This window comes from Centroberyx affinis, unplaced genomic scaffold (genome assembly GCF_046629955.1).
Source record: "Centroberyx affinis isolate AG114_WGS23_722 - 3 ecotype Tasmania unplaced genomic scaffold, CSIRO-AGI_Caff_v1 ptg001333l_1, whole genome shotgun sequence".
Taxonomy (NCBI): Eukaryota; Metazoa; Chordata; class Actinopteri; order Beryciformes; family Berycidae; genus Centroberyx; species Centroberyx affinis.
The window spans coordinates 424,677-440,372 of NW_027279830.1; the positions used below are offsets into that span (position 1 = coordinate 424,677).

The window sequence follows — 15,696 nt, forward strand, 5'->3', positions numbered from 1 at the left end:
GTCCCACACATTTCCAAACTTTGCAGACCTGTGTAGGAACCCTGTAAACTGGAATCAGCCTGAAATGGGAGTTGACATTCGAGATATTCAAGAAACCATAGTCCACAAATAATAAAGTGAAATTATTCTTACTTAATTAAAACAATGAAAAACATAGGCCCGAAATTCTGTTTTTTTTAAGATGGCAATTATGGATATGTGAATAGAACTGGACAGCAGCTTTTGAAAGAGGCGAATAAAGGAAATTCCAATTCCAATCAAAATTTCTTATTGGGCCTTTCAAAATAGCATAAATATAAGACATTAGGTAACTTGTCTTTTTTCCCTTTGCATTAAATAGCTTATGTCACACATCTCCAGCATCTCTTCCCTCATCTCAGTGTCACAGTCAAGAAAGAAATGAAAACAAGGGGCATGCAACAGGGTTTTAACTTTAAAACTTTGTTTCAGAAATTCATTGTAACTGTATGTACACTTTACAATAGCATAGCCCGTTGGCTAACAAAGATGTCTTAAAGCATTTTTAAATACATCTTCAGCACAAATAGCAATTCCTGCAAGTAAAATGGCTTAACAGATATTGGAAAAAAATAATAATTCATTAACACGATTGCTCTTTTATGCAGAAAAAGTGCCATGATTAAAATTTAATTCAGGACTTTCCCACAAAGCAAGCTGTATTCTCTACATGCTAAGTTTAACAGTTCAGTGACATTGCGCTAAACTAAACATACATACAGATATTTGTAAGAAAAAAAAAACACTCCATCTGATGTAAAGTTAAATCTTCATTAATACATTTAAAAAGTAGATATGACATGCCTTTTGAAATCAAAAATACAAAAGATTTTCCTTACTTTAAGGATTTTTTTTAACATGAAGCTGCATGTATTGTACAACACTCATTGTACAATAAACTGGTAATGCACATAAAAAATGAGCTGGATTCAAAATATCAAATACCTCCCACCAATCCTTCAAAAACAAGCCCTGACTGATATTTCACAATCATATCGAGTAGTAAGCCAGCTGAGGACATGACCACACATGGGCTGCATAGGCCAACTCACACACCGCAGTCTGTGTAGGTGAGGCTTGCATACTTAGAGATGGTATGGCAGTTAGGATGGTGAGAGGGCGTGGGGGAAAGGGGGGGCTACCATGGTGGGGCCTCAAGACATTTTTCCTCTTCCATGCACATCCTTTCTTGCCTCCTCTTCAAAATGTGAAGACTATTTTTTTTTTTTTTTTATTTACCAGAGGAAACTCTGATCCTCAATTTGTTTTAGGTGGCAAGGAGAGAAGATACAGGGAATTCAGGAAAAACACTTAAGACTTTACCCCCATGAATAATTTACATTCATAGTCTGGACATGTCTACTCATAACATTATGTCTGAATAAACAACACTGTGCCCTGTAACAATTTAACTTGAGTACAAACGAATTATAGTTTCTGGAGAGCTACTGGTTTCTGGTGAGAAAGGCAAGACAGGAGGGCATTGAACAGCTGCAAAGCATCTCTTGAATACAACCGGCAGGAGTAGCAGGGGAGGTTTGGGCAGGGCACAGCAGGAAACACCTGACAAAATTTATTCATGGGGCACAACTAAATGGAATCACAGTACAACTGCAACATATACTGCACACAGACCAAAATAATCTGGATTATCTCCACATTTCAGTATCTGCTGAGCTTTGAGGCCTGATTGTCTCTATCTAAACACTGGGGGCGAGAGCATTGGAAATGCCACAGCGAAAAAACCTAAGGAGAGGAATCGTATGGCACCGTGCAGGCAGCCCAGGCAGACCCAAACACTCACATTTGCTAGAACTTCAAAACACAATTTGATCCTAACCGAACAGGACCTGAAATACAGTTCAACAATGAACACGGAGCCAAAAAGGCAAAATGGTTACGAGGAGGCTAAAATAACTCCTGGTTGTTCTCAACTTTCTTAAGAACCGTTTCAACAGTGTATTGGGTAGAGTTGGGCCCATGACAGAAAACAGACTTCTGTGACGACAGATGGTTGGGTTTTAGTCTACACCTCCAAGAGTTAGGCCTGTAAGGAGACCAACACTAAATTCACACTGCTGCCTATTGTTTGTTTTCACAACTTGAATAAATTAAGTTGAAACACCAGAGGAGTAAAATGTCAATTTGGCATGGGCGTCCAGGCTGAAGTAGGGCAGAAACACATTCATATAGTTACCATTCTTAAAAGCAATGCTTTAAACTGCATTAAAAAGGAAAAAAAGGCTTAAAAGTACAGAGTAAAAATATAAAACAAAAACAGACAGGTAGAGGGGGAGTCAGGATGTACACCACAGTAGTGAGGCTGACTTGAAACAGTATGTTGCTGGTGCCAGATATGGCTGGTACAGGGTCTGGCCATAGATTTCTACCCTGGGTAGACTTCATGACACACTGGCAGAGATGTGCTACATTAGTCATACTCCAATGCTACCGACATAGCCATCAAATCACACATTACAACAAAAAGAAACAGAGCTCTGATTTAGCCAGAATACTTGATTAGGAGTAAAGACAATACTGATTACAAATGACAAATCAAATACTACTATTAAAAAAAAAGGTTAACTTTGACACATACCACTTTGAAAATGAATGCCCTCAAACCTTTACAATATGTCAAATTACAGGTAAGCAGATTTTCAGTCCTATCATGTATAATTAAAAAGCCATCTTCTGTCCACAGTGAAGCCACCACATTGTTTTAAACCGATATATGACCAAGAACAAACAAGATTTTAAGTCCTGGATTCATTCCATTTGACTTGACTATGTAGTGGACTATCGCCATTAAAACCATCCATGTTCTCAGACTCGGAAAAAGGCTTAGGATAAACTTAGATGACCTCTTTTAAATATCACATCTTACAAACAGAAGAAAAAACAATTTGAAACACTATGGGTTTAAAAAGAATGAAACACCAGTTTTACCAGAAAAAAAAACAGCCCAACAATAGAAACTTGACTCAGCTACAGAGGAATGCATAATGATTTTAAAGGCTACAGATTATAAATTTGACAAACACAAAATCGGTGTGTGTGTGTGAGGAGGGGGGGGGGGGGGGGGGGGGGCAGGAGTAAACACACACAGATATTATTTTACAGGCCAGTCATTCCTGTTGAAATTGGTCTGTAGCCAAAGAGTGTCATTATTAGTCAGTCTCAACAGCGTGAGCACCAGGGGTTGGTTTGGGTTTTCGGGACTAGGTAGGTTGGAGATCCTCTTTACCAGGTGGCATGTTCATATCCACTCAGCCAGCACCAAGACCTCTTTATATTAGCATGGAGACAAAATCCAGCTCCACAACTGGAGAGTCAGTCAAAAAGAGGAGTCTACCTGGGCTTGTCCATAGTAAATGCGATTTCATCTATACATGTGGATATTTAGAAAATTTCACCCAGATCTTGCTTCAAAAACCTTTTTCTTTTGAAGTTGTTGTAGTTTTAAAAGCAACGTGGGTTTAAAAAAAGAGGAAAAAAGGCTAAAATTTTAACAGTAATGGCAATGTTGTAGTTTGTAATCCGAAGAGGGGCTTTTTACACGTTCGTTGTTTTCAGTCTTTTTTTTTCCTGTTGTCCCGTTATGAGAGTCCATACTCAAGCTCAATCAGGGGGCAACAGGTCGTGCAGGCGGAACCTGTCTCGAACGTGCGGACGCACATCCTCGTTCTGAAAAGTCCAGCAGGCGTGAGAATCAACAGCAAGAGAGAAGGAGATTAGAGACCAAGCTTTATCAATGACTTGAAATGCTAAGATCTTACTTGATGTTAACATTGTCAATATTGCAGAGCAGTTTTACTGCCTCTTACAACAGCTAAATCAGTCATTAGTGAGTAAGACATCTTACCATCTCAACCAAGTTCTCCAGGAAAGGGACCAGCTTCAGCAACTCATTGTCATTCTTGTCCATAAACCAACTCTCTATGGGAATCCCATTGGAAAGCTGTTGGGGCAGAAAATTGTCAGTTGCGACGACATATGTGAGTAACTGTCTACTATATGTATATTTTCCATCAATTTTTTTATCTTCTAAAACATTTCTACCTTTGCCTGAATTTGGTGACAACTACTGTTACTGTCAATGACCAGAAGATTTAAACCTTCCATAGTGTTAATGTTTAGTTTAAGTGTTCACCTGATATGCGAAGGCTTGTGGTGAATTGTCAATGATGATGGTCTTTGACAGGTCTCTGCCTAAGATGTTGAGGTCCTTGATGTAATTTCCCTGGACACAGACACAATGCTCCCGGAACAACCTATGTCTACAGTTACAGTGGGGAGGGGAGGGGAAAGAAAAACAGAGGAGAAAAAAAAAATCAATGACCAGGTCTAGGTAATCAATAATTCAACAAAACCACAACACTGACACCTCGTTGCTCACACCGGTGCTAGTCAGCTTTTTTAAGCTCTTCCTCTTTTTCCATTCACGCTTGCATAGCCTTTGGGGTTTGTTGTGTAAATATGACCCACTAATAAAAAAGAGCTTACCTCACTAGCTGTTTCTTAGGATCCAAGATGTTCAGCAGTTTGTCTGCATACACCTTTTTAGAGGCTGTGAAGAGGATAATCTAGAAGGGGAAAAAAACAGCATTAAAATAGTCAGATTTGACACAATTAAGTTCAATATTAGAACAATAGCAGAGAACTTGTATTTACCTCATAGATTTGAGACATGCGTTCCAGGAACTCTCTGAAAAATGGCCTCAGGCGCACATAGACCTGGAGAAGAAGACAGACCATTGGTAACCACACATTTCTGATCTATATAAGGTTTACTGCACATAATATCATTGTGAGTGAATGGAGCTAAAACAAGGTACAGCAACATGCATATGTAATATTAAATTTGGTTCTGATTGTTATATCGGATACATATCACTGCTGTAGGGCAAATTTTGAGATCTTTGGATCAGTTACATGAATCTGGTTGGGCTCCACACCATTTCACAAATGTTACTTTAGCCCTCTCTAGTGGTAACATGGAAAACCTAAAACTGAAGAGGGGCAATATGCCTGTGAGGCAGCATTTACCTGGTAAATGACATCCTGAAAGAGGACAGGGAAGGTAAGTGCTGCATCTTCCAGCTCATTTAAACTGCAGTGAACCAATGTCTCATCCTGAATGGACAGAAGGGAGAAAACAGTTGGTAGAAGAAACAATACAAGGATCCTCTGTATGAAGTCATCTTTTTACAACAGACTTTAAATAAACAAAAACAAATGGACAGACAAACAAATCAAAATCTTATGATATGGAATGAGGTGTGAGGCCACCGTGTCTGTGGTAACTGACCAGGTCTAGGACCAGAGAGAACTCGGGCGTGCTGCGTGTCTTCAGAGGCAGGGCCGGCTTACGAGTGAGCTGCTCTTCTGTCAGCGGAGGGACATGCTTGATGAAGAAATACCTATGGATAGAAAAATCACGTGCATTTTGTCAAATTAAAAAAGCTACTTAAACCACATTATTCTTTGCAGACTGAAATATGTTCTCACACAGATCCTATAAACAAAATCTTATGCAACATGGATTCATTCTGAATCCAGTAGACTGACACACCACTAAAGGGAAATCCTGATTTTCAAATTTAGTTTGTTAGCACCCTTACAGTAAATTCATAAAGGGTGCAGTTTAAGCAATAAGCCACAAGAGGTTGTTCTTTACATTGCCTCCAGAATAGCTAAGAAGATTTGTTCGGCATGAAATAAAGCAGAGTGCCTAAAACCCTCTTAACTCTTCTGAAATCATTCAAATGAACAATAATGCGATTACAGGTGTGCAAGGGCTTCAAATGTGACTCGGCCACTCAGTGCAAGAGACTGAAACTATGCATTTTATAACCAAAATGTTATACTGACGGGTCAAAGACTTCCCAGTCTTCCTCATAGGTTGCCTCTGCTGGTACTGCAGTGGGAGGAGCGTCCACATACGCCATATCTGGACTGGAGCCTGGAGCTTGCACCACAACAAGGAGAGATTGATATGGAGAACAAAATGAGACAGGGGAACACAAAATATCAAGATGAGCATGGCAAGCAATTCTCACATACTTTATTACTAACCCAACGTAACATACAATTCCAAACAATTCAGAGCCTTATTTCCTTTGCTACACCATCTACCTGTGAGGGGTGGAAGGTCAGCATCAGCCTCTAGTTCTCCCTCCTCCGCTGTGGGGGGAACCTCAGGCATGTGGGGAGGTCGCAGGGGCGGGAGCTGGGATGCACTAGAGTAGAGGTTAGTGGCGGTACACAAATCCTGCGTGGATGTGGCCGTGCTGGTGGGCGTCTCCACGACCTGCTCCATGTCCAGCTGCTTGACTATCTCCTCTGCTTCCAACGCCTGGTCTGGAGAATCCGAGCCAGAAGAGGTTGGAACAAAAAAACAAATAAAGACAAGATGCAGTTGAGCTGCCAACATGTACCACCATTTTTCCTCATTAATATGCAAAGCTATGCAGCAAGGTGCTCCAATCAGATCTACTCTATAGGGGGTACATGTGGTGTAAATATGAAGTTTCTATCATGCATTGTTCTTGAGATGTTGTGTTCACAAAAATGTGTCTAGACACATACACACGCCACCACCAGACTGACTTCAGATTTTATGAGGACAGACAAAACATTATAGCTTTGGTCGTAGTCATTTCGAGAAGCCTGCATGGCAGCACATTTCTGTCCAAACTTCAGCCCTCTACACTTGGCTGGCCAGATGTTCCAGATTAGAATGTAATGCACATAAGACTTAACAAATTCAGCAGTGAAACATATGATTCTCCAAGAAAAAAAAAACAGGCACACAACTGTAAACTATGTGTATGCGACTATGAGGTTGTGACATGACATAATGAGCTCAGGGAGGAGTGTGTTCTCAAGTCAGTTCTCTGTCACACAGGAGTTTTCTTGTAGTTGAAGTGTGTACTGTAGTAGCAGAGTGACAGAATGGAAAGATATGGTATTTTTTGCAAAACACCTGAGGACTTACATGGTGTAATTTACACTCCGAATATATTCACAAAACTTAATTTGACTAAATTTGAAGTCACAAAAAACATGTGATAAACAAATGTGCAAGTTAATATTTGCATCAAAGCAAAACTTGACCACCCTACAGCGATTGTGTGGTCAAATCATGAGAAGAGAGCAGTTTAAAGCAGCCATTTCCTGTAGTTCTAAAACATACAGAGTTCATCACATAAAACATGGCTCACAGCAAATTATGTTTTATCACCTTTCAGTATTTATAATAAAATAGTCACATTGGATTAGGCAAGTTAAACATTGGCAGGCAACTAAACCAGATGTTTCATTCTCTTGGAAAGAACATCTTGCCCCATTTAAAAATCTTGTAATTTAATGTTGCCATACTTATGAGTAAAAGATACAAACATCAAAGAAAATTATTTAAGACCTTTTATGCATCACTAGGAGCCACTGGAAAATTCAGCATACAAGTGATTCCCCAAACAGAACTTAATCTCAACTTTTACATTTGGTTCACGTGTTATTTCCACAGTCATCTCCCTCCAACATACACTGTGGTGGGCGGTAGCAAGCACTGTGAACTAAAATTTGATACTTTACTGGAATAAAGTGCTTTTGGCGGATTAGATGAATGTCGATTTAACCAGAAGACACGATGTGTAAAAGCTCTTAAAATATGTTCTTCCAGTTCTTTGCCAATAAGCGAGGCAACATACTGATTTTTGAATGGAGTTTGCTGTGGCATAGCACAGCAAGTATTGGGGCTAGAAAGTTGAGATTATATTAAAATATGACTTGATGCTTGGTATATCACTTGTATGTCGAATTTACTAGTGGATCCTATCCATTCAGAAAAGGATGTTTGCCAATTTAAAAAAAGCCACTTAACAAGAGGAGTTTAGCACAATGTCACATATCAGGTCTAGTGGCATACCAACTTTCAACAAATGAAATTCAGTAGATTCAGTAAACTCTCTGGGAACCACACACTGTGAGGTTTATATGATGACATAAGATCACCAGAAAAAAGAAGGGGGCAAAAGGATGTTTTAAGCTATTCTGATTGGCCACAGAATTGCTGTAGGGCCATCCTACATGCTTCATCTACATGACACCTGCCCCTGTGGTGCAGAGAATTGAGCTGAATACGAACTGTGTCAATCGAGAGTGAAACAATTCAAGAAAACGGTGCATCTTGTCACATGTCTGCTCTTTAAAAAGAGCAGGGGAAAAAAATCTGGGAATCAATATGGCAAACTTGCTTCAATCCAGCTGATTCTGCAACATTGTAACCAGTTCCTCGATGGAACTGGGTCTCTGTTACCAACCCTACCTAGGAGTGAGATAGGCTACCTCAGTGTAAATCAGTAACTTGGCCAAGTCTGCGTCGCCACATCTGCTCTTCTGATCAGCCAATTTAGAGACTATCAATCAAGTAATTAAGAATGAAAAGTAGTCAACCAATGGGTACATCCCTAACAAAAGTAGAAAAAGGGGGAGCTGATGACCAAACCCTTCCATGATTTATTGTGTACAGGAAGCAAGATTAAGGCCACACTTTCACATAGGGTTTGTTTACCATTTTTAGCTGGTGAGAAGAAGTTGAAGACGGGGGAGAAGATGGTCCCAAGAAGAGTAGTCCTGGGAGGGCTGGTGGGCACCTCAACAGCTGTCGTCTCCTCCAGGCTCCCATTGGGCTTCTCCTTACTCCTGTCATGATTGGTTGCCTCTGTAGGGAAGAGTTAACAGGGTTAAACTTAGAGCACAATGTAAAATAAAGACTAGTGATTCATCTTTCTCATGTGCCACTCACGTCCATTGACAGAGCCTCTCCTGCTGACCCTGTTGATAGTCCTGCGGGGGTTGTTGGTGCCGTGGGGTGTGGAGGTGATCAGGTTGTTGTCCACATCACAGTGGAGGCGTGTCTTCTTGGCTGGGTTCTCCTGTTGCACCTTAAGGAAACAGACATCAGGGGCCACATTTATAAAAAAATAAGGATGGCATTGTGGCAAGCAGAGAAAGACAATTAAGTAAGCTGGACACAAACTTCACGTAATTACTTGATAATTTGTAACATTCTAATTAGCAGAGAGCTAAACAGTCAAAAGAACAAAGAAAATTTCCTTGGGGCGAAATTGTCCCTGATGCCTCTTGTCGTTGTAAAATTCTGAAGCACTTTTGTTATGTTCATAACAACGACTTGTATCCATATCTCAGAGCAAATAAAAATAACTTGTACAGTAGGTTACATAAAAGTTGTGGGCCTTGTAGCCCAGGCGGGATTCTATGCTAGCTGTTTTTTAACTATCACTGTACCAATTTGAGAAATAAAAAATGAATGTACATGCAAGCACTTCTAACAGCACACATTCATTATTGGATTTACATTATTCTTTGTACATTCTGACTCATTGCAGAAGCTTTGTGTACAAACTTAAATCTAAAGCTAAATGCCCTTGCATTAAATTTAAAGGGATATTTCACATTGGTAGGACATTTTCACTTTCTATTATTAACAGCTCTGTTTAAGTTCATGAATAGTCAGCCACCAACATCAAGTGACTTAAGGATCCAAATTCACTAAACATTAACAAACTATTATTGCAAAGAAAACCATAGAGAATCAATTAAATGATTTTCATAAATTGAAATTGAATGAAGTTTAGAGTCAAATTGAATAGTTCAAATAGCAAATAGTTGCGAACAGTCACAGACGCCTCTGAATATACCTATGTGAGTGAGTTATATGCTGTCACTACCCAATTACACAGACAGGCCAAATCTTTTTTTATTTATTTAATCATTTAAAAGACACAGGGGGAAAAAATCACAACCCTACCATCTTTGAGCCTAGTTTTTGTGAAGGAAAACAAGCCTATGTAATGGGGTGATGCGTGTACAGTCTGTTAACACTTGCTATGCAGTGGAAAACACTCCCTCAGCAGGCATTAAGGTTACAGGAAAAGGAAGGCAGGTACTGCTTGGCAAGAACACAAAAACTCTGGAAATGCTTTTTGTTCCTCTGGCTTTTGGTTGGGTGGGATACATGTTTAAGTAAAGTTCATGATTTTGCTCTGAATCCGTATGTTAGCCCAGTGATAGACTGGCGACCTGTCCAGGGTGTTTCCCTGCCTTCCATCCAATGAATGATGGGATATGCTCTAGCCCCCGTGACCCGTGAGAAGGAAAAAGTGAGTAAAGCCAATGAGTAGGGGAAAAAAAACAACTTTGCTTTTCTAACTGAAGTTAACAAATAACTGAAGTAATCATTATGCATTACCTTTCTTTAAAAAAAAATAGTATCCAGATGTCAAAAGTCAATTTCATTGTCAATTTTGGGGGAATTGAGGATTCTACCACTCCCATCCCTAGACTTACGTGTGTTTGTGAGATGTTGCATGCATAGTTTATGTGTATGGTGTGTGTGTGTGTGCGCTTGTCTGTACATGCAGACACCAAGAGCACACAATAAATTATACAACATTATCATCAAATACTAAACCACCGTCCTGTGGCTAGAGTTTTTGTAGTTGGAGATTTTAATCAAACAAACCTCAGGAAGACACAGCCAAAATCCTACCAGTAAATTTAATGCTATATTAGAGGTGCCAACACTCTTGACTATTGCTACATGTACTTTTCCCATCAAGGACATCTATAACCTACCACCTGATTCTTAGCCAATCACATAAACTCTCCATGTGGCTTCCTCCTGTTTACAAACAAAAGTTGAAATGTGAGGAACAAGTGACTAGAATGGTACATTGCTGTCCCAGGATGACAGAACAACTACTGTGAGACTGCATAAGGTCTCTAGACTAAAGCATGATCAAAGACTCATCTAACCTGAAGAAGAATGCAACAGTGGTCACAGACTTCATGAGGAAATACAGGGAAGACCACATAATTACAAAAACAATGCCCTGTTGTCCTAACCAGAAACCCTGGATTGATCAAACGAGTTACACCTTCATAACGACTTGGGCCGAGGCATTCAAATCTGGCAACTCTCATTTAACAAAAAGAGGCAAGAATTATTTAAAGAAAGCCACCAAGAATGGAAAAAGACAACAGCATAACAAACATGAAACACAACCCCAAATTCCTTTGTTAAAACGTATTTATCCAGGGACAGTCGACTGAGCATGCACACTCTTTTCCAGAAACATCCTGCTTCATATTCATACAGTTACACGCATTCAGACATGGGAACCTCCCAGTATAAACATCATCTTCTGTTGTTGGTGATTGAGCCGCTCCACTGGAAGAGCTGGGGGTTAAGTGCCTTGCTCAAGGGCACCACAAGTAGTTGTTTAGGGAAGGGAGATCATTACTTATTCACTTTCCCAACCCAGATTTTCCTAGCTGACTCAGGGATTCAAACCAGCCGACCTTCTGGCCACAAAACCTTTTTGTCCTGTAATTTCATCAGCCACATTTGATTAATTGGCCTTGTTTGCCCTTTTCCCCTGTATTGTGACAGTAGCAGACAATCAGGCTACTTCTTTAAAATACAATCTAAATTAAAATACAATCAAAATCCTATCTGTGTATGGGTTAGTTGCAGCCAGGAATGGAGCCAAGAAGTTTGTGCGCTAGACCAGCATCCATTAGATCCTAAATTCTGTCCAGCAAAATTTATTTCACAGTAGCCACAGCTGAGAAATATTTGCGTTCCGGTAAAACTTTCCATCCCTGCTTGTAGTCCCTTACAGCACATTCAATGACAATATTTAGTAAGTTAAAAAGAATGACAAAAGAACCCCCCCCCCCCCCCCCCCAATCTTTGCGAGAGGAAAATGTTCTTTCAGCTGAGTTAGACTTTTCCACTAGTTACTACCTCCTGTCCCTGCACACCCACTCTGTGAGCCAGTGGCTAAAATTAGAACGAAGCCCGAGTTCTCAGACAAGCTGCAGCATTCCACCAGACATTTCTAGGGAAACATGACACTCGGCACTGACAAACACTGGATTTACATCTGAGACCGGGAGAACATAGCGCTAAAAAGAAGAAGTGGCTGACCAAAGGAAAGCTTACATGAATTAATGTTAAACTAACACACATGGGGAGCTGAAAGAGTGCTTCTTCAGCTACAATACTCCTCTCCCAAAACGACTTGAGTGGCAGTCATTGTAGAAGTGGCACGACACTCCGCCTTCTAATTGACCCCATTCAAAAGCAGAGTCAATTGAGGTGATCGCAGAAGTAGTTACCTTAACAGCATTTCCTCTGATGAACTTCTTGATGGTGGAAAGCAAGCCCCTCCCACCGCTAGTAGGAGTGTCCTCTTCTACCTCTGAATGCCTCCGCTTGGTCCGGGATGGGCGGGCTGCCAGGCTGGGGTTTGGCTGCTGAGACGCCTTACGCATTCTCAGCCTCATTGTTTTTAGCAGTCACATGTAAGGCTGTTGTAGAAAATTACATATAGGGAGACGTAAGGAGCATGGGAGAGAAGAGAAGAAAATGTTACAATTGTAAGCAATAAGTCAAGGAAACAAATTAATTTGGTGTTGACGAGTTTTGAAGCAATACATACATGTACATTCAAGGTGGACAAACGGGTTATTCTAAAGGCCTCAATTGTTTTAAAATGGCGAAGTTGGTGTGGTGTATGGATGTGTGGTGGGGCAATACTAGCACACAAATTGCTGCCAACATCTGGTTGCATTCAGGATCCCATTTCACTTACATCACAGCGGATCATGGCAGCCACAGCTGGCTTCAGTCCCATTTGTACACTAAAAAAATCTACCCAACATCTTATTCTACACATATCACAGAAATACTCCCTGTAGTTACATGCAAGATCAGTGGTAAATTTGAGACAACAAAATACAACATCTGAAAAAATGACAGCCGTTGACAAAGATTTTGAAATTTGGCTGAACTGAACTGAAATATATCTGAGGGAAATACACCCATTATGCTCTAGCAGCAAGGGAAATAAGTGGTCAGTGCTGTCCTGGTGCATGAACAGAAAAAACTAAAAACTATTCACAGTAAGCGCAAATCTTCAGTCAAGCATACCAGCCCCTTGTGCTTACGTAACAACAACTGGCTGAAAATGTGTCTGGACATATCCAGGACCTGTCAGGAACCACAAACTCACAACTGCACCCTCTCAATCCACAGATCTCACATACATCTCATCCACTAACTTTACATCTGCTTTACATTTCCATAGGCGTGTACCCATGAACACACAGGAGGTGTGCATGCTCTTGCTCGATCACAAACACACACACACACTTTTAAAGAGGCACCTCAACAGCCTGAGTGAACGTGAGCATAAAAGTAAAAGGCAGGCACGAACAGGGGAAAGTTTTAAACTGGGGCTTGTTAAATGTATTAAATATACACCTTTGTGGTGAAGAGGCCAAATAACAGTAACAGTGGCATAAAACTCCACTTCAGAGCTGTTAATAAATCATGTAACAGTGTCAGTCATTGTTACCTGAAAGCATTGGTTTAAAGAATATTGTCATCCTAACAAGTTATGTGACAGATATTGCGACGTATGACATCTTCAAAGTCAGAGTTTATGGTTTGCAATTTATGCTTAGCCAATTGCTAACGTTTATTAACTTGGTTAGTTAGCAAGACAGCCAGCATAACTACAATTTCAAAGCAGTGTCTCTCTGTGAAAGTCGGTGTGTTCATAAATGCAAGTTCAGAATTGTCAAACAAAAAGGTACTAAAACATATGATCACACCTTGCAAAAGTTGGCATGACAGCAACATCATTACCGAAGAATATCCATCTTTATTTGCAATCAGCAGCAACCAAGGATCATGCACATAGCTAGGTACGAACAAGTGAGCGGGAAATAAGAACATGCATGCCACTACGACTATTAGCGGGCTAGCAAACGTTAGCCATGGCAACACATCTGAGGGAAACAAGGCCCTGTCGAAGCCTGTCGAGTTTGTAAAATTTACTCCTTAGCCAACGTTAGCTGGTTTTAACTGTGGTTCTAGTACGTAATTAAAAATTAACCAAACATTACAACCTAGCCAGCTGGCGCATCTAGCCAATTGCCCCCACCGTCTTCACACTAACGTTTGTAAAAGTTGTATTGCTTCAACGCGAGTTATCTTATTATGCAACTTAAACCACGACTACGGAGCTGAGTAATCTCTACCAGCTCGCATTACTAGTTAGCTAGCGCTACGTGAAGGAACTACGAGGAGGTCGTGTAAGTCTTTAGCTGCCGGGAGTTTATGTAGCTAGCTATGCAGCATAGCAACTTTCAGGCTGTATGAGTGGCATTTATACATCGTCAAGACAACTCGGCACTGGAACGAGATGTTAGCAACGTTTGCCGTCGTTTAGCGTTTTAACAAGACAAGCCCACTACGATAGCTAACTAGTTTAGTTAGCAAAATAACAATGAGATTAAACGAAACCAGCGTAACGTTAACTAGCGTTGACTGGCTACACTGTACTGAGCAGTTTGACTTTGCTGTCTTGGATCACTGACCAAGTTAACGTTAACGTTAAGTCAACTACGCTAGCTGAACGTGAACCTCACGTCAGTTATTAATCAAATTAGCATGATGCCCATTTTATCTGATAATCTAGTTATCGCTACCTACCGCTAATGGCGCGATTTCTGGACATGTCTGTCTAACTAGCCACTGGGACATCGATATTTGATGGAAAACGATAGCCAACGTTAGCTAGCTAATCTAGCAAAGTTGGAAAGTTATGGAATGCCAATGGAGGATGTTAGCCTTAACGCTAGCCAAAAGACTCGATGTACACTGGTAACTGTGCGTTCAAACACGACGTGAACAGTGGACGAATGATTAACAATCTAATAAGTAGTTATGTGGTACGCATACTACTAAATAACATATCGTAGCAGCAAGCTAAAATTAGCTAACGTTAAGATTGACGAGCCAACCAAATATTCCGGGGATTAGCCAGGTCCGTCATAGGCCATGATGTTTTAGCTAACGTTAGCTTAGCAACTAGCATGAAGCATACCTAGCTTTCTTGCAAAACAGCTTCGGGCTAACAGATGTGCATAGGCAAGAAAGGAAAATATTTATTCTGTCGTTAGCTAACATTACATCGACCGCACGCCGAAGACCATTTGCACGAATAACGTTAGTTACCCACTTACTTTACAGTGATCCGCAGTGTCTGAAGATAACGATTCAAGAGCGACTAACCACCACAACATAGGCAGCGGTTGTTTTCGTGATCTGATCCGACTTTCCTGTGTAGCTACTCAAGGGCCGTCTCCGAAATGACACTCCGTTGTGATACCAGGCGCCATTTCCCGCCTCTGCTCACTCTCTCCAAGGCAGATACCCGTATGGGACACAGACACACCCCCTTGCCTCTCAAAAACACAAGCCACAGTCTGCAGCCAAGAGCTTCTTGCTCGTGTTTGGTCTTTTGTAACGTTACGAGTGATTCATAATGACTGAACATACAGGTGTCATTTTTTAGACAAAATGTCAACGAATGATTGTGATAAAATCTAAAAAGATAGTTCTTACTGCATGCGGCATATACTCAACATACATGTTTTTATCACTATTTAAAGAGAAAAGTACATATAAAAAAAAAAAAAAAACGAATTAAAAATCTAAACAACCTAACAATCTGCAAGCATCAGTAGCCATGTAAATTGCGCTTATTGCAAAAAAAAAAAAAGAAAGAAATG

The 15,696-nt window shown here is 40.5% G+C and overlaps 1 protein-coding gene across 1 annotated transcript; it reads right to left on the reverse strand.

The window, feature by feature from the left end:
* Positions 1-445: 445 nt before the first annotated feature.
* ctdspl2b (CTD (carboxy-terminal domain, RNA polymerase II, polypeptide A) small phosphatase like 2b) lies at positions 446-15,301 on the reverse strand. Its single transcript, XM_071525733.1, has 13 exons — positions 15,148-15,301; positions 12,232-12,423; positions 8,831-8,969; positions 8,597-8,746; positions 6,157-6,381; positions 5,893-5,989; positions 5,330-5,441; positions 5,068-5,154; positions 4,693-4,755; positions 4,525-4,604; positions 4,172-4,298; positions 3,884-3,979; positions 446-3,705 (listed from the first exon to the last, which is right to left on the reverse strand). Exons 2-13 carry the CDS (start codon positions 12,397-12,399, stop codon positions 3,640-3,642), a joined length of 1,410 nt encoding a protein of 469 aa, XP_071381834.1. The 5' UTR covers positions 12,400-12,423; positions 15,148-15,301; the 3' UTR covers positions 446-3,639.
* Positions 15,302-15,696: the final 395 nt, after the last annotated feature.

What these genes read in the sequence shown, in the direction of transcription:
- ctdspl2b (XM_071525733.1), bottom strand. Translation starts at nt 12,399, where the DNA reads ATGAGGCTGAGAATGCGTAAGGCGTCTCAGCAGCCAAACCCCAGCCTG. An exon ending in TTCAGGATGTCATTTACCAG is followed by an intron (nt 4,756 to 5,067) that starts GTAAATGCTGCC and finishes CTTCTTCTCCAG; the next exon opens with GTCTATGTGCGCCTGAGGCC. An exon ending in TGGAGAACTTGGTTGAGATG is followed by an intron (nt 3,706 to 3,883) that starts GTAAGATGTCTT and finishes TGGACTTTTCAG; the next exon opens with AACGAGGATGTGCGTCCGCA.